This window comes from Octodon degus, unplaced genomic scaffold (genome assembly GCF_000260255.1).
Source record: "Octodon degus isolate 3935 unplaced genomic scaffold, OctDeg1.0 scaffold00011, whole genome shotgun sequence".
NCBI lineage: Eukaryota > Metazoa > Chordata > Mammalia > Rodentia > Octodontidae > Octodon > Octodon degus.
Window position 1 is genome coordinate 9,452,104 of NW_004524587.1, and position 25,520 is coordinate 9,477,623.

The window sequence follows — 25,520 nt, forward strand, 5'->3', positions numbered from 1 at the left end:
AGAGGTGAATATTCTATTGGCATCTAAATACTAAGCTGTTTGAATTCAGCTAAACAATCCAACACTGTCTAGCAGTCTATAATATTAGTGGGTTATCCTCAGAAGTTATTGACTTGAGCTTTTTACAACTCATCATATTAATATGGCTTTACTTTATATACCTCGTTTTTACACTTTTCTGCTGGATGGTTAAGACCAAGATAAAGCAAGACCTATATGGCAAGAAATGTAATTTTTGTATCTGATAAGGTCAGTTATAGAAATTTTGGGGGAAAACATTTTTTGGATGGTGGTACTAAAGAATCTAATGGAGGCCCTTCAACTTGCTAGGCATGCACTTCAAAACTGAACCATACCCAACATTGAAGATTTTTTTTTTAATGTTTTTGGTATAGAATCTTATTATGCAGCTCAGACTCGTAGTGACCCTCCTGTTTTCAGCCTCCCCAGAGCTGAGATTACAGGCGTGCATCACCACACCAGGACTCGGTGGCTGGCTCAGTGCATCTAGGTGTGGGGCCAGCTAGCATGTGGAACCCTGGTGGAAACTTTTCCTTAAAAAGTGTCTCACTATGTAATGCAATTTCACCTTGAACTCACTATGTAGTCCAAGCTGGCCTTGAAATCCTGGCATTCCTCTTGCCTCAGCCTCCTGAGTGCCAGGCAAATGCTTATTCTACTGCGCTATCTCCCTGGCCCCCTAACCCCACATTGTTAAAAAAAAATATATCAACTTATCACTAATATTCCTGTTAAACGGTTACTATGGAATTTCCAACCATTAAGACAATAACACCAAGCCTGGTGTGCTGGTGTACAGCTGTAATCCCAGCACTTCGAGGCTAGGCAGGAGGATTATCAAGAGTTCGAGGCCAGCCTGGACTACAAAGTAGGACCCTATCTCAAAAAAAAGTACCACCCACAAAATAAACATTACTGAAGGAGTTCTGAAATAGGATACAGTAGAGATAAGACCTACCTTTTGGGGCCTGCAGCACTGAACCTGGAAATACCCCATGTTCCCATGTTTCACCAATTAGAATATCTTTTTTTTTAAAGCAGACACATCTTTGCCTGACATCATCATATCACTGGATGACAGCAAAAAAATTTTGTTTGAATCTACTTGCGTCTGCTCTATGAACTTTGTGTGCAAACCTAGCTCTGTGAGTATATATCTTGATTTGGGAAAAACTGGATATCCTTTAATACACCAAGATACTGGGTTTCTGTCTTGGCAGTTTTAATGCCAGTTTAGCGAGCTAAGCAATTAACTGGATACCAGAATGCCAGTTAAAGCCAAAATAGATTCACTGACCACAGGACTTCCTTCTTGGCCAGACTGAGTGAGAAGGAGACTGTCAGGAATAGTTAGGAATACTATTAATATTCATGAAGCAAAGTCCTCTGTGGATTTAGGTAACAGAAGTCATGTTTCACCCAGTGGTGGTGTGTGGGCACAGGACTGGCTGCTGATGGAGTTCCATAGTTTGATGGTTCTTTGTATCTGTCCAGGGGAGAAAATATCAAAATTGAAGGCTAAGAATTGCCTACAGAGGGAGCCAGAAACTGGAACACATGCCTGTATTCCCAGCATTTGGGAGGCTGAGGCAGAAGAGTCACTGTAGAGAGTCCAGCCTGGGCTCCAGAGTGAGTTGTTAGAACTACCTAGTGAGACACTGTTTCAAAAAAAAAAGTATACTGTAGGCCAGGCATTTAGCTCACTGGCACAAGTGCCTTCCTGTCAAGTGCAAAGTGGCACACACCTGTAATCCCAGTACTCTGGAGGGTGAGGCAGGAGGACCATGCAAGTTTGAGACCAGCCGGTGAGGTCAAGTGAGGTTAAGGTCAGCCTGAACTATGTATCAAGACCCTGTCTCAAAAAAAAAAAAAAAAAAAGATATATGTATAGTTGTAATACAAACACAAACCCAGGCATAGATTTCTTCGTTTTACTTAGATGTTCATTTGACTATGATATTGACTAGATACTTGGAACAAGAGGGTGACCTGAAATTTCTAATCCCTCTTCCCATTATATCAAGTTGCTTTTCACTGTACTAAACTCCTTCATTCTCCAGAAAATTTCAAGCCCCCTACTACTTGCTTCACCTTTTCCTAGATCTTAGGTACACTGCCTTTCTTCTCTGCCTCCGGGTCGTTTACCAATCATTTTTATTTCTTAGTTTGTGGTTGTTTTGAAGACAGGATCTCGCTATGTAGTTCTTTCTTTTTTTTAAAAAAAAAATGTATTTAGTACAGGATCTCACTACACAGATCTGACTCTTAGGGATCCTCCTGTTTTCAGCCTCCCAAGAGCTGGGATTACAGACGGGTGCCACCATGCCCAGTCTCAATCGATGTCTCTGCGACTCCCCAGGGGGTGGGGCCAGCACGACACGCCGGGGAGGGGATCGAACCAGGTCCCTGTGTGTGTCTAAGCAGGGGCTTTAATCCTTCAGCTATCTGGCCAGCCTCGCTATGTATTTCAGACTCTCCTTGAATTCACTATATAGCCCAAGCTGGCCTTGAACTCCTGGCAATTCTCTTGCTTCAGCTTCCCGAGTGCTGGGATTACACGAGTGTGCGACCACACCCTGTTTTCTTTGCTTGTTGGACAACAGTCTCATTCTGTGGCTCAGGCTGGCCCCCTGGAACTGGCTATATAGCCTAGGCTGACTTGAAACTCAGAGCCTCACTACCTCAACCTCCCAAGTGCCGAGATTACAGGCTTATGTCACCATGCCTGGCTTATTTCTCAACTTCCATAGAGCTATTATCAAGACTCTGTCCCCGGAAAGATCTCCTTACTCTCCTGGACCTTGGTCAACTCTGGATTCCCAGAGGTTCCTGACAGCCAGCGTCACCAATCAGAACCGGAAGTCCTGGCAGGGTGGGGTCCCTGATGGCTATACCTCAGGATGTTTGGAGCCCCCTAAAATTTACTGGAGTGGAAAGATGGAGGTGTCAATGTAACGTTAAAATGAGTAAGATGGGCTCAGCCCTATTCACTCAACCAGTTTCAGGGAAAGCAGTTCTTTTTCCCACCAGAGGGGGCTCCAGACGCAAAGGGCGGAAGGGTAGTTCTTGGCGTCGCTTTCCGGCCAGATTTGTGACGCAATCTCTCAGCGCCAGGGGCGGGACGTGCTTGACGCCATCTCCGGGCGCCCGGCCTGGAGGGGGGCGCTGGGTGTGGGGCGGCTCCGGGGCCGGGGATGGCGGTTGCGGTGGCTCCAGGACGACCGGGTGGAGCCCAGGGAGCGCTGTGAGATGGGCCGGTGAGTGTTGGTAGGAGTCGTAACCGCAGGACCGGCCTAACAGGCCGAATGGGCCTAGATTGGGAACCTCGGGGGGAAGTGGACCCAAGAGCCCCACCGGGCCGGGCCCGAAAGCTGCGGGAAGAGGGAGCGAAAAAGGCCGCGTCTAGGACCTAGTACGTTTTCTTCGTGGAAAGCGGCTTCAGACCCTGGTTCCCCGCTTTCCTCGCGCCTGTGTCTGCGGGCCCGAGTGTCCGAGTGTTCGGAGCGGGAAGGGGCCCCCAAACAAGGAAGCGTAGCTTGCGGGGCCTCGCCCCCGTACGGATGCTTGGAGGCCGACCCTCACTCTCTGGATGCTGAATTTCTCATTTCGGGCCCGACCCTCGTTGGATCAAGGACTCGGGATCACGGGAAGCCATCACCTCTACTCTTTCCCACGGCTTTCCCTTTCTGTTGGGCGCACTGCTTACCCCCGCGAGTTAGGTCTTCCTCAGGGTTCACCCTCTTGACTTGACCCCAGCTTGATGAGGCGCTGTCTTCTGGGTGGTGTCGGCAGCTTTGAGGAATGGTCCCCACTGTGCGTTAGTCTAGTTGAGGTCACAAGCTGTGTCTTACCGTTTAGAAATTCTTAGCAAGCCTCTTAAGAGAATAAGGTTTCAAATTCTGAGATGTTTTTTGCCTTGTGGCAACCTGGCGCACAGACTTGGCTTTCTGTTGTCCTTCCGGCAGACCTCTTGCCGCCCTTAGACCTTTTATTAGCTTGTGTTTGCTGGTCCCTCAGTGACCCATAGGCGGTTTTCTCCAGTATTGTAGTTGGACAAAGCAAGAATCTGGGAGTGAAGATGTGTCCCCATTTTCTGTTGGGAACACAGAAGGAGAAAGATAACTTCTTTTCAGTTTTAAAAATCGTTAGTAAAGAAGAGGTGTATGACTTGTGCCCAGTGTGTAATTTGTGGGGCTAGAAATGTGTTATTTCTCCTTGTCTTCCTGTCTTTCCACCTTTTGTGTGTCCTGGAGCCATGCCAACACAAAAATAAACGTGGCTTGGATGCAGGCTTGCACTGTTCTGTGGAACATGGACATCACAGTGGTTTCTAGTGCTCATCCTTGTGGTTTTCTCTATTTTCACAGGTAAAGAAACCCTTTTTTAGTGTTTGATGTTTCTGGAAAGTGTGGATCCAGATTTGATAGTATAGTGGTAGTTTTGTTTCCCCCTTGTTAGCTGTGTAGGACCAAAGTGGTGTTTTCACTTTCTGTCACACCAAGTTCAGTTGGTGTAAAGTTACCAGAATTTTTCACACACATACACACGCAAGAGGTTTTTTTTTTCCCTGAAAGACTGTTAATAAGCTTCCCCTCAACTGACTCCCCTTTGACCTCTTTTTCTGCCCCAGAAACATAAATAATTGTTCTTTTTCCCCTAGTGCCGCCTTTCTTATTCAAGTGCCTCCACATCTCTGTAATTATAGGCCCTGAGTAAGAAAGAAATTTCTTGCTTCCTATTGTTCCTATGGGAACAGTATTAAGCCTTCATTTTTATTTCTGCATTTACTAAAAATTCAGGTGGTACATAAATTTTTACCTTCAGGAAATTTTACCTTTTAATAGAAAGTAGAGTAGAGATGAAGAATATGATATTATGGAAAAATGATGAAGTCTCTTGCATTGAAGAATTTTTTCAGTGATGTCCTCCTGTAAATTATAGCTTAAGAGGGCTTCTACTCTTAACTGTCCAGACACGCTTATTAATACATTGTTGCCTCTGGGGAAGAGGATGGGGCTTATTGTGTATTTTTAATGTTTTCTTATGACTTTATAATTACTTTTCATGGTGGCCCTGGGTAAGGTCAAAGGTCAGTTTCTGCTTACTCTATCCCCCCCTTTTTTTTCTTCTAGACTCCCAGATCAGCCGGGAGGACGCTTACCACAGCTGCTTGGAAACACCACCAAAAGTTCAGGTAATATAGGTTGGTTACTTTGTTGCAAAAAAATATCTGGGGTGCAGTGGTAGAAAAACTGAATAAAATACGGTATAGAAAGCTCTTTTCAGAGCCATAGAACTGGAACCTAGTTGGCAAAAATAGGTGGCAAAGTTCATATGCATTGAGATATTCAGACGAAGAAGATACTTTTTTTTTTTTTTTTTTTTGGCAGAACCGGGGATTGAACTCAGGCCCTTGCATTTGCCAGGTAAGCGTTTATTCTACTGAGCCATTTCCCTGGCCCCTAAGAAGATACTTTTTGACAATGGACAAAAGTAATTGTGAGGGCCAGGGAGACAGCTCAGCAGAATAAGCACCTGCCTGGCAAGAGCTTCAAGATCCTGAGTTTGATCCCTGGTACAAATAAAAAAAAGGAATTGTGAAAGATGACAGTGAAAGAAAGGGGAGACAGTTTACTCATCATGTAGGTCTAAGAAACAAATAGGCCTATTTGCAAGAATGGAGTAATAATTTTGTGAAGTGGTGTACAGCATACTTGCAATGGAAAAGGACCTATTGGCAAAAAGAAGGTAAATTGAAGGTGGTTAATGGGAGAAAAAAAGTCTTGCCAGACTATAGAACAGGCAGTTTGAGATCAGAAGAATTTTGTTGCTTTTTAGGGAGGAGGAGAAACAAGCTGTAGTGCAATTTAATATAATCTCTTCCCAGAGGGTCCAAGTTGGAATGCAGTTTCTTGGGGCAAAGCAGGTACTATATTTGATACTGTGTATAGAGACCAAGATTTAAAATAAAATAAAAAAAAAAGAAAGACAAGTAAAATCCAGGATTTACTGAGGTACTAGGGATAAGAGGCAAAAAGTATGGCAGTTTAGTCAGTCTTGGGGTGGGAGGGATAGGAGTAGGTGAGATCATAACCCGAATTAGGCTGGGGAAAGGAAGCAAGAATGAGATCATACATTGAAGGAAGGAAGGCGGCACATTACTTTTGGTAGCAAAAGGAGAAATTTAGGAAAAAGCCACCAGTAAAGATAGGTGTTCAAAGCCCCCTGAGAAGCAAAGGCTGAGGAGTCAAGGTCTTTACGAAAGGCATGATTAATCTCAAAGCTGTTGGTCTCTGACGTTGTGGATCCCTCAAGTTATTTCTGTGTTATTGAATGCTCATCCTGACAGCACTCTGCTTCGTGGTTTTCCTGATGGTTTCTCTTGTCCTAGGCTGGTGAGCAGGGAGATAGCCTCCCTGTCTGCCCTTCTCTTATACTTCCTTTTTCCACCAGTCACCTTTGTTACATCTTCCTCTGTGGACACAGTTCTTGTGTGGTTGTTTTATTTATTTATTATTTTTTTTTTTTTTCTTCTTACTAGTGTTTCTGTAGGTTACTTTTCTTTGCCTCTGATTTGTTCCCTAGCAGATGTGGGCGCCCCAGCCAACAGCAGAAAGGGGTGCAGGGAAGCCACAGAGAAGCCCCTTCTGATGTCCCAAGGAGCAAGCCAGCCCCTTCCAGGCTCCAGGAACACCATAAAGCAATATGAAACCTGTGCATGAGAGGAGTCAGGAATGCCTTCCACCAAAGAAACGAGACCTCCCTGTGACCAGCGAGGATATGGGGCGAACTACCAGCTGCTCCACAAACCACACATCCTCCAGTGATGCCTCTGAATGGTCCCGAGGGGTTATGGTGGCTGGGCAGAGCCAGGCTGGAGCCAGAGTCAGCCTGGGGGGTGATGGATCTGAGGCCATCACTGGTCTGACAGTAGACCAGTATGGCATGCTCTACAAGGTGGCTGTGCCACCTGCCACCTTCTCACCAACTGGCCTCCCATCTGTGGTGAACATGAGCCCTTTGCCCCCCACATTTAATGTAGCGTCTTCACTGATTCAGCATCCAGGAATCCACTATCCCCCCATCCACTATGCTCAGCTCCCATCCACCTCACTGCAGTTTATTGGGTCTCCTTATAGCCTTCCCTATGCCGTTCCCCCTAATTTCCTACCAGGTCCCCTCCTTTCTCCTTCTGCCAACCTAGCCACCTCTCACCTTCCACACTTTGTGCCATATGCCTCACTTCTGGCTGAAGAAGCCACTCCTCCCCCCCAGGCTTCCTCCCCAGCCCATTCATTTAACAAAGGCCCCCCTGCCACCTCTCCACCTGGGCAGTTGCCACATCACTCAAGCACTCAACCACTGGACCTCGCTCCAGGCCGGATGCCCATTTACTATCAGATGTCTAGGCTGCCTGCTGGATATACCTTGCATGAAAACCCCCCAGCAGGTGCCAGCCCAATTCTTAGCCCTCAGGAGGGCCAGTCTGCTCTGGAAGCAGCTGCTGCCAATGGAGGACAGAGACAACGAGAGCGAAATTTAGTAAGGCGAGAAAGTGAAGCCCTTGACTCCTCCAGCGGCAAGGGTGAAGGCCAAGGACTGGTGCCAGTGGTAGAATGTGTGGTGGATGGACAATTGTTTTCAGGTTCTCAGACTTCACGGGTGGAGGTAACAGCACCGGCGCACCGAGGGACCCCAGACACCGACCTAGAGGTCCAGCGGGTGGTTGGCGCTTTAGCTTCTCAGGACTATCATGTGGTGGCAGCTCAGAGGAAAGATGAATCCAGCCCCCTCAACCTATCCCATCATACTCCTGACCATCAGGGTGAGGGACGAGGGTCAGCCAGGAACCCTGCAGAGGTGACAGAGAAAAACCATGCCCGTGGGTTCTACCCTCAGTCCCATCAGGAACCAGTAAAACATAGACCTTTACCCAAAGCAATGGTTGTAGCCAATGGCAACCTGGCGCCCACTGGAACTGACCCAGGCCTGCTGCCTGTGGGCTCGGAGATCCTGGTGGCATCAAGTCTGGACACACAGGCCAGAGCCACCTTCCTAGACAAGGAGCCAACGCCACCCCCTATTACCTCCTCCCACTTGCCCTCCCACTTCATGAAAGGGGCCATCATCCAGCTGGCTACAGGGGAGCTGAAGCGGGTAGAGGACCTCCAGACCCAGGATTTTGTGCGCAGTGCCGAAGTGAGTGGGGGGCTGAAGATTGACTCTAGCACGGTTGTGGACATTCAGGAGAGCCAGTGGCCTGGATTTGTTATGCTGCATTTTGTGGTTGGTGAGCAGCAGAGCAAAGTGAGCATTGAGGTGCCCCCTGAGCACCCGTTCTTCGTATATGGCCAGGGCTGGTCCTCCTGCAGCCCTGGGCGGACTGCACAACTCTTCTCTCTGCCCTGCCATCGACTACAGGTGGGAGATGTCTGCATCTCTATCAGTTTACAGAGCTTGAACAGTAACTTGGTTTCTCAGGCCAGCTGTGTTCCCCCAAGCCAGCTGGGTCCCTCCCGAGAAAGGCCTGAGAGAATGGTCTTGGGATCCAGAGACCTGTGTGACAGTGAGGGGAAGAGCCAGCCCACAGGAGAGGGCTCCCATGTGGTAGAGCCTTCCCAGCCTGAGCCTGGTGCTCAGAGCTGCTGGCCAGCCCCAAACTTCCAAAGATACAGTGCGCAGGGGGAGGAGGCACGGGCTGCACTGCTGCGTCCCTCTTTCATTCCACAAGAGGTAAAGCTATCCATCGAAGGGCGTTCAAATGCAGGAAAATGAACCTCTTTCCCAGACCAGGACTGGGGCTTTTACCCCAGAGGTGAGCCTCACCGTGAGCAGGCAGAGGATTTGCACATGCCAAGCAGGGAGTGGCTCTCTTGGCAGTGAGATTTACGGGGAAGGGGGAGGCATGAAGGCAGCCTCCTAAGGTAGGATCTGTTGCTCGTTACCCCTTGGCATCCCTTTCAGCACGGCCCCAGGGGGAGCTGTGATAGGGTGCAGCAGGCCTGGAGCGAGAAAGGGAGGGGGTGCACATAGGAAAAGAAACATTCCAAAATCAGGGCCTCCCTGCTCTTTCCTCCCTATCCCTAGCTCCTGCAAGGGACATTACAGGCTTTGGGGGCAGGTGGCAGAGAGGGAGCAAAGAAAGAGCCAAAAATGATGATCCACAGCTTATAGTAGCAGTAAAACTGTCTGAAGTGTTTTTTTTGTTGTTGTTGTTGTTTTCCTTTTTTGTGGTGGAAGGGCAGGAGGCCCCATGGTTAGAAATAAGAGGGTTCCCACCCAGAACCCTTCTTGTGAGAGATGTGCACTTTAAAGGGTGATTTTTGTTACAGATATCTATGGCTGGGTGTGTGGGAGAGGAGTATCCTCATCTGCAGAGCTCTGCTTGATCCTTGGCTTCAGGCCTTTCCCATCTCCTCACCATTCCTCCCTATGAGGCCTCTAGCAGCTTAGAGGCCAGGAGGAGAGAGAGAAGTCATTCCAGAGTTGAGAGTGGAGTTCTGCCTTACCAGGGACCCAGTCAGGGGACTTTGGGGAGAAAGACCTCACAGCCAGGTGACTGGGCTCTGGGGGTTGTGGAGGGAGTACTTCTGGACAGGTAGCTGACCTAAGAAAGTTCCTCGTACTCAGTATGCGGGCCTGCTTTGAGATTTCCTCGAGTCTCTAGTTGGTAATGGTGACTTTGGAAAGAATCAGTGGACCTTTTCCCCAGGCACCTATACCCCTCTGTTGTCTTGTCTTCGTTGTGCCTAAGTGCCTGCACTGCCCCTACCCTTCTGCCACTCTAGCCTCTGCATGGCATCTTAAGCTGGGCCTTGTGTAGCTGTGCTGCCTTTCCTCTTCTGTAAAGTGGTTTTGTCCACTCTGGCCAAGACCTCTAGTTTGTGGTGTGTAGGGATCTCTGGTTTCCCTATCAGCTAAAGTATTTGTTTTTAAGAACTCTTAAGTTATGGCCCCTCCTCTTTTACTGTCATAAATGTTGGGGGAGAAACAAGAAGGGAACCATGCCCTGGACCAGGGCAGATGCACCTGGCTAGGCAAGTCCCATCCTGGTATTTTTGCATGTCCCCCTCTTGTGTTATTTCACTGCCTCGCCTATCATTCAGCTGTGTCCCAAGCCATCTTCCCCCACTGCAAGCTCTAAAGCTCTAGGATAGTCTTAGTAACATTTTAATACCTGAAGTACATTTCATGATTTCCTCTGCACAGAGTATTTTCAATCTTAGTTGCGTGTACTACCCTTTTGTCATAACTTTCCACAACTTTTAGCGTTAGCTGGGACTGTGGGATTTTACTGGGTATTGGGATTTAGGCTCCCCCACCAGCTATCAGGTGGGTGAGTAGTCTTGTTTGTTTGATGGGGGAAAGGGGTCTTTAGACTCTTGAAGGTAACTCAGGGTATTGTCCACCCAGCTCTCTGGTTAGATTTCTCCCAGGTATGATCCTGACGTTTCCTCTTATTGATGGACTGGCCAGCTCCTGGTCTGTCATTAGAAGTCCCAAATCTGAGGTCTGAGGTCTGCTCTGTCAAAGTCTTATGACCTCTCTCTCTTTCACTTCTGCCCCAGCTGCCAAATGGGGATAAATAATCTTACCTACCTCCTGGGGGGAGGGGAAGTTCTGAGAATGGAGTCATTCTTAGTGTTCAGGTGCTAAAGGTTGTTCTCCTGGGGGAACAGACTGACTGAAACTGGCTTGTTTGCTACAAGCTCTACACTCCACTGTTTCATTCCTTGAGAGCAGTTACCTGGTCAGTGAGCTTTGCGGAGTCCATGCAAAGGAGGCTCCTGATCTGACCACAAGTTTGTCGGTCTCTGGTTTATGTTAGAACCAAATACCAACCTTGTACTGCATTTGAGATCATGTCCTTTCCTTTTTCTATCCCCCATTCTCTGAATGCTGCTTTCTCCAGCTTGTTTCCTACAGTGGGGCCCTGTGGGGTTGAGTTTTGAAGAATCCCCTCAGATGAGAGTCTTGGGTGAAGGCCTCATCTCTATTTCATGAGCAGCCTATTCCTAAGGATTATCATATGCATGGGTTTCTCACAAGCATCCTTCATAGAAGGGCTCATCAGTGGAATGTAGTAACACAGCAGACACTCAAAAATTATGTCCACCATGACACCAACTGAGCTGTTTTATGGGAGCACACCTGTATTTAACCAGGTACAGACCAAGTAAATTGCCACTCAGACAAGTTGTGGCTTCCCAGTCTGGTAACACCCACTGAGTCGTGGAAAGAGAAATTGTGAGAGACCTTGGCAAGTTGAGCCTTGACATTTCTGCCATGGTTCCTCCTCTGTTTCTTGCTGGTGAAGCAATACCAGCAGCTCTCCCTCATATTGTGCCATGTATTTGTAGCATGTTAATACTTGATTTTGCTGAGCTGCAGAGGTAGCTTTCTTTCCTAAAGTATGGTCCCTAGGAAAAGAAGCTTTGTACTCTAAATCTTGGTCAGAGCTGTCGTAGCCCTTGGCTTTTCCTCTGGTTCATTCTTTTCCTCCAGATACGAGAAATAAGAGTAAACTGATCTTTCTTTTCTTATAGGAGTTACCTAATTTTTTAAGAGACAGTAGTTTTTGGAAAGCATTTAAATGGCAAGTTGTCAGTTTTTTGGGAATGAGCAGTTGACAAAGGCTAGTCAATCCCTAGCTAGTGGTAGGACATTCCCAGAGCTTAGGAATAGAAAGAAGGACTGCTAAACTCTGGAACTGTACAAAAATGTCTGTACCAATTTGGAAGAAGGGAAACTTGCTAGAGAATGTTTCAAAAGATCCTAAAACTTAGATAACCATTCCTGTCAAGATTATTATACTTGGGAAAGGGATGGTGTTCAGAGGTTAGTATTGTACTCAACAGGAGAGTTCTCAGATGTGGGCTGACCTGTCTATACTTTTGGTCCCAGTGGTCATAACACCTTAGCCTTTCCTCTGTGCTGCTTTGCCACTGCTGCTCTTTGCTCACTGTCCTGCCTGCTGCCCTCTGTAGCTCCCTGTCCTTCTATGTCTTTGGCCATGTAAATGAAATTCAGGCATTTATTTTAATCTGTGTTTTGCCAGTGTTACTGTATAGCACAGTCATGTTGAGTAGGGATGGTATAAATGCTGCTGGTGGGCTGGTGAATTCAAAGGGATATGGCTTCAGTGGTATCAGGACCTCCAAATCTAGCTCCAAGATTTGCCTGTCTTGAGAAAGAAACGAGTTCCTATGAGAGGTTGTGTTCTGTTGTATTCTGTTTTAAGAACTGAGTAGAGGGAACCACATTAGGGCCTGTGCCAGCATCCCAGCAAGATTCATGTAGCTCCATTTACATGGATTCTAGGATTGGGAGACAGTTTGAAGTTTGGCTGAAGTAGCCCCTCCAGTAGGGTTTAGTTTTATTTTATTTTCCAATGGGCATCGTAGGGGAAGCACAAGATGATAATATTTAAGCCTCCAAAAGCAAGCATTTGGTAGAGTTGGCTGATCACACTGGAGCTAAAAGAGTAGACATGGGATGACTGGGAAAGGGCCCAGGTGCACTGAAGTAAAGATAACCAGATTAACTGAATTGGCCATGGGAGATTAGGCCGTAGTCTTAGAACAGAGGCCAAGTTTTAGGGTGATCATTTGACTTCCTTGGGCTACATTTATTAAGCCACACTGAAGCTACAGTATTTTCCACATGGGAAAAAGTGTACACTACAGTTGAAGAGAGAAACCCTGCTAGGTTGGATGTTAATCAGGAACCTGTTAGCCCTTTGCTGTGAAGCCTTCACCCACCCTCTGGCTTCCCTAGGGTAGGAAAGGTCTCCCACATTATGCAATAATAAAATAAGCCTCGGTGTCTTTGCAGTGTCAGTTGCTCTTTCAACTCTAGGATCCCTTGTTGGATCTCTCTAGATCCTTCTGGTCTGGGCCTCAGGTGACACTGGCCCTCAATGCTAGAGTGGGCTGCACTCTCTCCTTACTTGCAGACTATGCACAGTGCCTGGGGCAGAAGGAGCAAGGTAGTGTGGTTTGCCCTGCTGAGCCTCCCCAGCAGGAACAGTAGTAATAAATGCACTTTTCACACTAAAAGTTTTATTCTGTTAAGCCTAAATCTTCCCCTAGTAGATTACAAACTCAGTCTGTGATCCCAAAGCCATCCCACTGCAAATGCCCAGCAGTGATAATGGCCCTATATTGGGTTCCTGTCTGCAGTGTGTGTGGTAGCAACCCATGTGCCTTTACCCATTGTCAAATTTGTAAGCATCTGTTCTGTCCTTATGACGGTCATGGGGACTTAGGTTCTTCAAAGAGAGCGAGCGAGTGAGCAAGCAAGCGCTGATGACAGTGGTTTTACACCCACCCTGGGATAAGGAGTTTGCACGTAGTAGTGAATCGTGAGGGTTAATGAGCTGCTGGTCTTGCTAAACGTATGGCTGATCCCTCATACTTGCTTCATACATGCATTGAAGAGAATCTGGATTGTGTTGGGGAAGAGACTATTCCTGGTTAATTTGAAGTATTAAAATAAGACTGTTCCCTACAGACTAGTCACACAGGATCCCTGTAGCCCAAACAGTATAAGTTCCAGCTGCAGAGAGCAAACTGCCCTCAGCTTGCACAGCACCTTAGGGGAGGGAAGAATATGTGGATAGGGAATGGGGTGGAGAAAGGATAGGAATTTTGTCATCCAGGTGGCTTTAGGGTCCTAAGGATTAGAGAAGGATGGCACTGGGGAGGTCTGGTTGGATCTGATTTGTGTAGGAGTTCCCTGTAGATAAATTACTGATCCCCCAACTACTATCCCCAGTATGTAATGGCTGAATTAATATGTAATCAACTGCATTGTATCTAAAGCCTTAGAACTAGTCAGGTGCTCCCCCCACCCAATACCATTTCTTACCCTCTAATCCTACCTGATCTTTAACAAAGCATTAATAATTCTAAGGATAATCTATTTTGTTGTGCTTTTTTGTAACTGTTTTAAATAAATCAATTTGTACTGTATATTTGTACTTTTGTGAGATCCTTTTTGCTGTTTTACCATTTTAAGTCTCTGTACTTGGCTACACACAGATTGTATTTTTATTGTTAATGCTCTTCTTATGGATACCTGCATTTAACTTGTGGACTATGTAAACACAATATATATCAATATCTATATATCTATATATCTATCTATATAAACTACTAGCTTTTCCTTTTGGTGTTTGCGCCTCCTTCCTACCAGCCTCAGGTGGTGGCCACTGGGTGAGATGGGGGGTAAAAATACTTTGTGGGAGCACCTGAAATGGAATGCAAAAGGTTCCTTATGTAGTGATCTTGGGGCAGATGGTGGGAGCTATCTAAAGTGTGGTCTGCTATTGACAAAGTTTACCTGCAAAAATCAACCACAAAGACCTGTAAGTGTCCTGATTGCTGGTCTTCTCTACCAATTCTTTTCTTTGCCCTGGAATATTGTCCAACATTACTTAAGTTAGACCCAGTCACATTACTTCTAAATTTAGGAAGCTTGCCACCAATTCAATGAAAATACTCAAAAGCACAGTACTCTAGTTGTTAGATACAAAAAATGCTTCCTATGCACCACAAACTCTGTTCTTGCCTGCTTGAATACTGGTGGTACTTGCATGACCGTCCCATTAGGTGGCTTCTAACAACTGATAATTCAAAGCAGGTAGCAGCAAGATACGCTGTGTATAGCCCTGGTGTAAACATCACACATATTTGCTAATTATTTCTGTTTGTGGATGGACAAAGCAAGACCTATAGGTTAAATAACTTGTCCAACATTACACAGCTAGTAAGTGGCAGGATAGGTTTTATTTTGGTGTTAAGAAACCCAGGAGCTCATGCTTACTGGTGTAGGCAAGGGTTCTACCACTGAGCTACAGCCTCAGCTTAGCAGGACAGTTTTGAATTTACGCATCTAATTTGTGAATTGGTATTTACCTAAGTGTTGTGGAGACTAAAGGAGTCATGTAAAGTGGTCACAGTAATCCTTGGCACAATCATTTTGAAACATCCCAAATAGGACAAATGCTGAGCTCTGTGAGAGAAAACCATTTGGATCAATTAAGTACTTTCTGTTAAATGTAATTTTCAAAACATTTCAGCTTGCCTGGTAGGAACTCACCACCTACATAATTGGGCATCATGACACTGTCAAACAGCCTTGGGCCTCAGCGAAGAGGCCAAGTCTCCCTGTTATGGTATTGGAAGAGGTCCACATTCCTGGCATAGTTATTTTTCTGGCTATAATTTAACTAGGGCACTTCTGGACCTCAAGATCTATAATTATCTAAACCATACACAACCTTTGGTGCAGGTTAAGGAAAATTCTGTACTTGTTCTATACCATCACAGGAACTTTAGAAATGACCTCAGCATTTGTCTTTTCCTCTTGCCATTGTTTTTCTGATCTTTATCGCTGTTGATGTGAGTTCTTAGTCTCTTAACTGCTTTTCCTCAGTGGCTTTTATCATTTGACCTTGACTCTGGGGAATAAATAAAAAGATGGATTAGCTCTTACCTCAAACATGAGTTCAGTGGTATTTGGAATACTGTGGCCAATTCCATGAATATATTCCTGGATACAGCTTGCTACTCTCTGGGATAGAATTTTGTCATACCTGACAAAATGTATTTTACTTGGAAAAGTAGTTTGGACTTAAGTATATAAAGTGTTTAGAAAACTCCATTTGGGAGAAGAGGCTTGTATTACTTCCTAAGTTTGGAAAAGATAAGCTAACTTTACACAGCCCACAGAATTGTAATGATCAATTATAATGGTTGTGGGAGTGAATTCTCAAACTCAGGGTCAGGTTTTTCTTCAGTGTTAAAGTTATTCTCCATTAACTTGTAAAGGATAAGAGGTTGGATAGCCTAAACTGAAGGGCACCCTTTTAAAACAGAGCATCCCACAAGCTTGAAAACTATCCATAAGGGCTGGCCAGACAGCTCAGTGGATTAAAGCTCCTGCTTAGGCAGACACAGCGCCAACCTGGGTTTGGATTCCTGGCTTGCCATGCTGGCCCCGCACCCAGGGCATGCTGAGAGGGCGATTGAGACTTGGGAGTGGTGGCACGTGCCTGTAATCTCAGCACCTGGGAGGCTGAAAACAGGAGGATCACTATGAGTCCAGATCTGTGTAGTGAGACCCTGGATACTCTGTACTAAATACATTATGTGTGTGTGTGTGTGTGTGTGTGTGTGTATTATATATATATATATATATATATATATATATATATATATATTTATAAAACTCCCACCCAGCTCTCCCCTAGAGTAAACGGAGAGAAAAGGCAGGAAAGGCCAGTAAAGATAAAATTAATTTATTTGCCCTCCCAACTTCATGGGCTGTACTGGGACCCCATCGTCCCATAATCCTCGCCTGCTGCAGTGGCTGGAGAATTTAGTTCTCTGGAGTACCTGCTCCCTTGCCTATAGAGTGCCTTGACATCATTATCCTGTTCCCACATGCAAGGGGTGCACAGGTCCACCTGCAACAAACCCAGATCTGCCTCTGGCAGCAAGGATGGCCTTGTAGGTGCCTGCAGCACTGGGCCCTGTGGGCTTGGTTGTGGGGGAGGGCAGACAGGAGAGGGCTTCAGTGCAGAGAGCTGGTATTCTGTTCTTCAAAGGCCATCTTGCCCAGAAGCTGGCTGTCCAACTCCACCCCACTCACAGGCAGCTGGAAGAAGTTCATTTCAGCTGCTAAGGCTGCCATGGCAGAAGGGTCCTGGCCAAACTGAGCTCGTAACATGATGTCCATTTTTTCCAGCCTTCTCTTAAGTCGCTTGGCCTCTCGCTCTCGGATGAGTCGGGCCTGCCGTTTCTCTGGGGTTTCATTGGCCCGCTTCAGCCTCATGGCCTCCCGGTCTCGCTGCAGGCGGCGTGCCCTCTGCTCATCTGTCTCCTGCATGCGCTGCAGGCGCTTGGCTTCACGGTCCCTCATGCGTCTGACTTCCCGCTCCTCAGGGGTCTCATTGTCCCGCCGACTCTTCTTAGCTGTACGCTCTCTTTCTAGCCGCTGCAGCCGAACTTCCAAAGGCTCATTCTGTCGACGCAGAGCCCACTTGCGTACACTGGGGGTCTGGGCTTCCAGCAACTTCCGGTAGGCAGCACAGTTGTTGCACACAAGCAGAATTCCAGCAGGATACACTGGAGGACTGAAAGCAACGTCCTTCCCCTCAGCACTGGAGGGGCCCTCGCTGTGAACTGGGGGTAAGGATTCCATATTAAGTACTTCTGGAAGTTTCTCACTGGAAAGCAACATTTTATATGGTTAGTGTTTCCTTGTACCAAAGCTCACATAGTCAACCCTAATTTTCTTTTTTTGAACCAGGCCAAGTTCAATACTAAAGGCTCCCCTGTTTTGTTTTGTTTTTTGTTTTGGTGGCAGAACCAGGGATTGAACTCAGACCCTTGCGCTTGCCAGGCAAGCACTTATTCTACTGAGCTATCTCCCCAGCCCCTTCCCCCCCCCTTTTTTTTTTGAGACAGCCTCTCACTATGTAGTTCAGACTGGCCTTGAACCCACTATGGAGTCCAGGTTGGCCTTGAACTCATTGGCAATCCTGCCTCAGCCTCCCAAGTACTGGGATTACAGGTGCATGCCACCACGCCCAGCTAGAGGTCCATTTAGGTGGGGGTTTTCGTACCAGGAATCCAACTTACAATCTAGTGCTTGCCAGGCAGATGCTGTGCTGCTGAGCTAAATCCCAGGCTGTAAAGGTCCACTGTAATGGTTGAGAAACCTCTTTTTCTTTGGGTTAGATTATCTACCAAGTTTCAAAGCCCACCTGGCATAAAAAACTGAGCCACCTGCTAAACCAGAAATTAACCCAGATAATGTGAGTTCATGTGACAGGATAGGGCCAGGCCTACTGTATAAATGACAGGACCTGGAGGTGGGGGCAAGAACAGTGTTCAAAGAGTTCCAGTTTTCCTAAGACAATGGAGACTTTATTGTCATACCAGGTTCCTCTAAGCACCCTGCAACTTCTTTCTTCATGTTTTATTATAAACACTTTTACACTTCTTTACATCTCTTTTTAGTTGAATGTATTCAGATGAAGAAACAAATGAGAAACCACTTCCCTTTGAGGACATCTATGTGGTATTTCCTTATTACTTATACTTCTGAATAGTCAAGTGTCACTGGCTTTGTACTACCTATCCTTTGCCTTCGCTTGGACTTGGAAATGCAGAGCCAGCCAAATAGCTCAGCAGATTAAGGTGCCTGCTTAGGCAGATGCAATGGCCGGGAGTTCAATCCCTGGGCCTGCCATGCTGGCCCTGCCCCTGGGGCACAGTGAGACATTGATTGAGACTGGGTGTGGTGGTGCACCCCTGTAATCCCAGCACTTGGAGGCTGTAAACAGGACGATTACTACAAGTACATCTACATGGTGAGACCCTGTACACCCTGTAGAACCTGTCCTAAATACAAAAGAAAAAAGAAAAAAGACTTGGGAAAGCAGAACTAATACCCAGTGATTGCTCCCCAGCACAACAGGGTTAGATGCTCAGCTAACTAACCTGTTAAAAGTGGCATGGCTGGTGAAACGGGCTCCACACACGGCACAATTGGACCTCTGGTCCTCCGAATGGATTAGGAGGTGGCGACCCAATGACCCTGGCGAGCTAAGGGCCCGCCCACAGACAGGACACATGTAGCTCTTGGCACTCACCACTGCTGCAGTATGCTGTAAAACAGAACCTTGTCAATTTGAATCACTCCAGGACAGTCTGTACTCAATTAATTCCTGAGAAATGTCTTTTCTTAGTTTCAGAACCAGGGGCTTACAACTATTCTGTCTGTATAGCTCCTGAAAATTAAGGCTTGTTGTGTTAGTGGCTCTAAAGATGGACCTGGCCATTCAGATCACTGTTCTGATTTCCTAACTTTGAAGTCTGACCAAAATTAAGACAGATGCCTGGTCTAAAGAACAGTGGGGCTCCAGAGCTCTCTTTGGAGCTTGGGAGGCATTGTGTTCAGAATCCCTTAGGTTCTATTTCTCTGGCTCACACTGCAGTTAAGTAAGTACCTTTTAAGAGTGATGAACCACTGTGGCACACCCCTGGAATCCTACCACTTGGCAGGCAGAAGCAGGAGGATCACCACGAGTTCAAGGCCACGCTGGATAACATAGTTCAAGACCAGCCTGTACTATACAGCAAGACCTTGTCTCAAAACCAAAACAAAAAGAGAGAGAGTGATGAAGGCCAAATCTAGGAGCTGGCCATAAAAACTGATGTCTTTCCTCATTCTTTTAGAAGTAAGACAATCTTCTAAAGAAATACTCCTCGTAAACTAATTGGTATAAGGCTACTCTATGTGCCCTGTGTATCGATGCCTTGTCAATGTGGATCACAAGGCACAGGGGCCCTGCAATTGGATCAGGGTAAACTGAAGACAGAAGACTGTTATTCTAATTCCCTTGTTTATACTTCTACTGGTGTTTCAGAAACATATCAGTTAATTTTTTTTCTTTAAAAGCCAGTTTCAGTTTCATCATTAAATATATGCCTTAAATCATTTTGAGAAAATGATGACACTTAATTTTTATACTTTATTTGCCTGGGAACCTAGAACCTATTTTCCCAATAAATCCCACTTTCTCTCTCTCTCTCTCTCTCTCTTTTTTTTTTTTTTTTTTTTTTTTTGTGGTGTTGGGGATTGAACCCAGGACATTATGCATGCCAGGTAAGAGCTCTACCACTGAGCCACATCCCCAGAAGTTGAAAATTGGAGAGGAGTCTTATGGAAGCAAAAACTCAAGATGCTCAGGAACCAGAGCAGGATCTGGGCTATAAACAAGCCACAGACCCCTGGGTCCCAGAGCTCATGGCGCCCCGTGTTGTCCATACCTGGTATACATGAGCAATCAGCTGTTCCCGGCTCCCACAGTCTAGCTGACAGAGGGGACACTGGCAGAGTTCAAGCAAAGGGTCAGAATTCAGATTCTCTGTGACCTGCAATTTAATAAACAGGCAATTCATGAGGAGACCTTGCTAGTCTCTTCCCTGCTCCCACCTCTTTAACAGGGTTAAAAGGAGCACATTCTGATGTTATGTGTTATTCTTACGTTTCTATTGTGGGCTGAAGGAAAAAGTAATGTTTGAAAGGAAATTACATTATATATCTTCATTTTCTCCAAGGTTTGCCACCATGAGAACATAGGATTGCCCCAGAGAGAGTTGCTATTTTACCTAAGAAACACTGCAGTAAAGCATCTCTGCTGTCATGCACCTTGTAGGAAATAATTTAGTGAGAACAATTTAATGATACCTTGGGTAATATTTTGGCAAATTTGCAAGCATATTCTAGTATACCTTAAGAAGTAAGCTTTTGGGGGTGGGGGTGGGAAAAAAAAGAAGTAAGCTTTTAGTTTGTAAAATGGCTGTTCCAACTGGAAAGAAATGGGGAATTTTAGGAAAGAGAGCTATACATGAGTACAGGGTTATAGGAATAGAAGATGAAAACCAGTATGATGAGAGCTGTGTCTGAAGGGTGGGTCTTGGTGTTGTGGAGGAGGAGGCTTTGTTAAAGACTGACATGGATGAAAACCATCAGGGCTGATTAGAAGGGTAGGGCATTCCAGGACTTAAGAGCCATTTGTGCTGAGCATGGTGGCACACTCCTGTAATCTTAGCACTTAGAAAGCTGAGCCAGGAGGAGCATTGTGAGTTTAAAGTCAGCCTAGCTACATAGTAAGTTCAAGGCTAGACTGAACTACATAGTGAGTGAGACTGTCTAAAAAAAAAAATCTTTTTTTAAAAAAGCCATTTTTCACTTGCCTCATGCTCTACTAGTTTGTTCCCACCAACAGGCTGCTCTGCATTCTCTAAGTCTTTTTCCACTTTGACCACCCCTCCATCTTCCTCTGATGTGTGGGAAGAGACTTCATCTTGTGTGGTTTCCTCTTCATCACCCTCACTGTCACCTGGAACATACAAACTGGTCACTTGTTCTGATTTTCAGGAATACATCCTGATCTGCTGTCCACCCTGCAGTTTGCAGCCATAATGAAAAACATGTTCAGATATTTCAAAATATAGTTTGAATTAGTGTCTAGTTGGGCACAAGTCATATTAAGTAGAAAGCAAATCACTGTTATATGCCATATATGCACAAGTGAAAGAAATGTAGACAGAACTACATTGGAAAGTGGTTACTGGGTCCTCTACATTATCACAAAGTAATCCTTATGAATGAAAGGTTCTCAAATATCACACACTTCAAATTATACCTCTCCAGGCACCTCCCTCATTAACAGGCTCTTTCCCACAGTATACAGCTTTTGACTTACCATCATTTCTTGCTTACTGTTTTCAAAATCTCTGCATAATTTTGCATAGTGTCACAGACTATTCTACCCTGAGCTCCACTATATGTTCTCCCAGCAAACCCCAAGGAAACACCAGCAAGTTTTTCTCCCCTCATCACTAGGAAACAGTAATAAATTAGTTGAAGATGATGTCACTCTTTATATAAAGTCTGTTTATTACAGTAGAAAAATTAGCACAGCAATCAACCTCAGGTACTTTGTCATGGTATCCAACTTTGTCTCTTACTCCACTAGTGATACAGCATTCAAAGCTCAATATACCCTCCCAACCCCCCCCCAAGATAAGGTCTGTGTAGTTCAGGCTGGCCTTGAACTCACTATGTAGCCCAGGATGGCCTTGAAGTCTCAGTGATCTTCTTGCCTCTGCGTTAAGAGTGCTGGGATTATAGGAATGTAGCAGTACCACACCTAGCTCAATTTATCTGTTGTTTCTATTGGTTCTTTGTATTATCTGATGGATAAAATGCATTAAGTGGAAGGAATGGGTTCTTCTTTACTTTAAAATGAAATGTTACTTTTTTTTATTTTTTTATTTTTAGGGAAGGGTCTACAGGGTGTTCTGGGTCTCACTACTAGATCGGATTTATAGTGATCTGCCTATTTATAGCCTCCCAAGAGTTGGGATTACAGGTGCATGCCACCACGCCGTCTCCATTGCTGTCTCAGCGTGCCTGGGGGTGGGGCCGGCATGGCAGGCCCGAGGCCTAGCGATCGAACCCCTGGCCCCTGTGCTTGCTTGCAGGGGTTTTAATCCGCTGAACTATTTGGCCAGCCCTTAAAATGAAATGTTATTTTTTGTGACGTAAGTAGAATTCAGTTTTAGTTTTGGGGTGGGATGTGACTGGTTCGTATGAGCTGACAATTTTTCTTTTCTTTTCTTTTTTTTTGGGGGGTGGAACTCAGGCCCTTTTGCTTGCCTGGCAAGCGATTATTCTACTGAGCCATCTCCCCTGCAGTTTTTTCTATTACTTATAAAATAGGTTTTTTTAAAATTTAAAATATTTAAACAAATAGAGTTCTTCTAAAAGGAGAAAACTAGCACTCTGACAATTACAAGAGGAAGCCAAACCTATGGAAGAGTCTAGTCCTATCCCCACTTCACCCAGATCCTGGACACCTGGGCCTGAAGTAAGTAAAGAGACATACATGTTAGAGTCTTTAGTCTCTTTGCATCCATGGTGAGAGTCAGATTTTCTCACAAATAGTGCTGTTTGCCTTCTCTTTACTATCCTTTGCATAATTTTTCTTTTTTCTTTTTTTGGTACTGGGGATTGAACTCAGGACCCTGTGCTTGCCAGGCAGGCACTTAAGCCACTGAGCTATCGCCCCAGTCCACCAGCACTGGACAAAATTGGTTACATTCTCTTTCTCCATGAAAAAATCTCATCGTTCATCATATTTATGTCTACACACCGGTAGCTGAAGGACTGGATTTGGGTCCTACAACCCATGTGTATGCCATAATCTCAGCCTGAAGTTTCCTTTACATTCATTTGTATCCAGCTCCAAGATTGACAGATTAAATATCTTATTTTCTTAACAGCTTCCTATTTGAAATACTTGTAAGCTTAATATAAGATAGTGTTGTATTAAACATAATTTTGTAATGTTTCAACTATCCAAATAAATCTCTATAAAGAGAAAAAAAAGTAAGGTATGCTACCTAGAGGGATGATACATCTTTTCCTGAATGAAACTTTTATAGAAGATGCTACTATTCTTACCTGTGTTACTCAAGAAACTGGTGAGTTCTATAGATTTTTCCAGAAATTTGAGGTTCATTTTTTCTGTACTTAATAACTAGTTACTGATTTTTTTTTTTTTAAACTGGCTGTTGTTAATTATTTCTTTGGGGAAAACTATGGTTCCTAGAAAGTTGTAGAACTCTCACTTTTTGTTCTCCCCCGGCTCACACTGAAGAAAAATCAGAAATGTCATTCTGAGTTGATACTAATAATAATGAGTATCAAATGAATGGATAAGACCAAGAATGTGCGGAAATCTTTCTAGGAAATAACCCATTTCGAAGTGTGTTCATGCAGGTCAAGGAACAATCCATGGGGTCAACTTGTAAGAACCTATCTCCTAACTAGAGATCTACTCTGAGGGCTGTGGCATAGGAAGTCCCAGAGTATACCATTTTATATACTGCATAATCTCATCACTAAGCAAATCTTATATAACATTAAAACTAAGCCCTCCAGCAAAACTTTATCAATGTTATAAATATATCCTAGGAGACAGGGATTTTTTAAAAAAATTTGACCTAATGCAGGGACTATATGAGCATTAATTATCCTTTGTCTCTATCACAACTATTACTAACTTAATCTGAATATGGCACTGTACTATAGTCCATGAGTTGAAGAACACATAATGCCAAACCTGTCCTCTCTCTGAATAAGCATATATTCATACCTTACAACACTTGCGGGGACACTCAAAATCTTTATACTTGCTTTGTTTTAATATCTTCCTCCCACCCCCCATGCACAATCCCAGAGCACACACACTGTTGATAATTCTTCTCCCGTTGCCCTGAGTCATTACCAGAAGGTGCAGAACTCACTGCTACTGGAGTCCTGATCTCTTAGTTGTTGGATAGCTTGCCGCTGACTGCCAAGATCTCCAGGAAAATCAGTTTTCATCATCGCCTGGCGGGCTTGCTCTTCTAGCCCAGCAAATACTTGATCCCCTGGTGGTCACAAGGAAAAATAGTCAGGCCACCAGCTGGGAAGCATATCCCCAGGCAAGCTCATTGGAAGGTCAGACCATTCAAAGGTAGGAGACAGGCAGATACCCTGTGGTGGGGTCATTCATCTCTAACTCAGCTTGCTGCCTCCAACAGCTTCTGGGCACAGCTGCTCTTCCTGGGCAGTAAGCCAGATGCTCTAGAAAGCATTGTTTACTTCTCTTAAATCTTCCTATTTCTGAGCCTTTTCAAAAGGTGAACAATTGCTACTTTATGAATTTAATTGCAGACTTTGAATTCCATTTATAACTTTCCATCAGGATTGAGGAAATAGAGGCAGAGTGATAGGATGATAACAAGGCAACAAATCTGGACAAAATCTCTATACCGTAAATTACTAGCAGTCTGGTCTATCTTGGGCTGCAAACAAGTGCTTCAAATAATCCTAAATAAATTTCACCTTCATCCTATCCTTTTTTTTTTTTTTTTTAATCTGTCTTTTTCAAGACAAGGTCTTCCTTGACTTTCTTTGTAATGCCTATCAGAACTAGCATGAGAAAACTAACTGGTTGATTGAATGAGGAGAAAAGAGAAAATACAAACTCATTTCTGCTTTTCCTAAAATACACCAACTAATTTACACCAAATAATATTTATTGTACATAGTCTCCTTGGGACAGTGTCCCCTGCCTCCTTTCCCCTTTCAGTATCCAATAAACTCATCCTCAACTGTGCATTTACTTCTGATGAACTTTGCCTGGGATCTATATGGTTATTGAAAAGTTAACATTTAAATGCTCTTTTATTTCCAGGATACCAGGTATAATCAGAAAAGAGTAGGGTTTCTCCAGGTTTCCATTATCTCAAAGTGGAAACTATAGCCCTTATTTCCCAGCCAGCAAGAGGCTTAATAAAAAGCCCTACTAACATGTTTGACAATAGAGCAGGCCCTTTCTTACTGAAGAAAACAAAATAAAAAGGCGCAAGTTCTGAGCTAGAAGACAGTGATTTAGGAGACAAGAATTGGTGAAGTGATCTATACTGCTAGTTCTTGGGCAGTGAAAAAATACAAGGTCTCACTATGTAGTTCAGGCTGGCCTTGAACTATGTAGCTCTGGTTGGCCTTAAACTCATGGCAACCTCAGCTTCCCAAGTGTTGGGATTATAGGTATGCCTGGCTGGTAGTGAAAAATACTGAGGTGGGAGTATGCTTCTTGTGACCCACTTGGTCATTTGTTCAGCAAATATTCTTTGAATGTCTACTATCCATTAAATGTTGAATATTAATTATAGTCACTATGCTAGTTCCAGGCTCTCCACTGCAAGCTTTATAGTCATTATTTTACTTCTCTGTAAAACTATGAGGTCAATGTTGCCATCTACATATAATTTACTAAGGAGGAAATTAAGATCTATCATGGAACTAATCATTTAAACCCAAGTCTGCCCAACTCTGATGTTTTTTTTTTTTTTTTTTTTTTT

At 44.8% G+C, this 25,520-nt stretch overlaps 2 protein-coding genes across 15 annotated transcripts in view; one reads left to right on the plus strand and one right to left on the minus strand.

The window, feature by feature from the left end:
- The first annotated feature begins 3,166 nt into the window (after positions 1-3,166).
- On the plus strand, positions 3,167-14,187 carry Atxn1l (ataxin 1 like). Of its 2 annotated transcripts, none has more exons than XM_023709166.1 (3): positions 3,167-3,278; positions 5,154-5,215; positions 6,607-14,187. In XM_023709166.1, exon 3 carries the CDS (start codon positions 6,727-6,729, stop codon positions 8,794-8,796), a length of 2,070 nt encoding a protein of 689 aa, XP_023564934.1. In that variant the 5' UTR covers positions 3,167-3,278; positions 5,154-5,215; positions 6,607-6,726; the 3' UTR covers positions 8,797-14,187. The 2 variants fall into 2 exon arrangements, with proteins under 2 accessions (XP_023564934.1, XP_004625861.1); XM_004625804.2 differs by having other exon boundaries at positions 6,610-14,187.
- A 2,116-nt stretch (positions 14,188-16,303) lies between these two features.
- The window catches only part of Znf821 (zinc finger protein 821), a 23,935-nt gene continuing 14,718 nt past the window's right edge, over positions 16,304-25,520 (minus strand). For 4 of the 13 annotated variants that reach the window (XM_023709172.1, XM_023709170.1, XM_023709169.1 and 1 more), the window contains 5 exons: positions 23,916-24,041; positions 20,796-20,941; positions 19,866-19,970; positions 18,534-18,700; positions 16,306-17,254 (listed from right to left, as the gene is read on the minus strand). In XM_023709172.1, coding sequence (XP_023564940.1) covers positions 16,600-17,254; positions 18,534-18,700; positions 19,866-19,970; positions 20,796-20,941; positions 23,916-24,041 — 1,199 coding nt within the window. In that variant the 3' untranslated portion in view covers positions 16,306-16,599. Of the gene's footprint in view, positions 17,255-18,533; positions 18,701-19,865; positions 19,971-20,795; positions 20,942-23,896; positions 24,042-25,520 lie in introns of all 13 variants that reach the window. The other 9 variants (XM_023709177.1, XM_023709176.1, XM_023709175.1 and 6 more) reach the window with 5 other exon arrangements.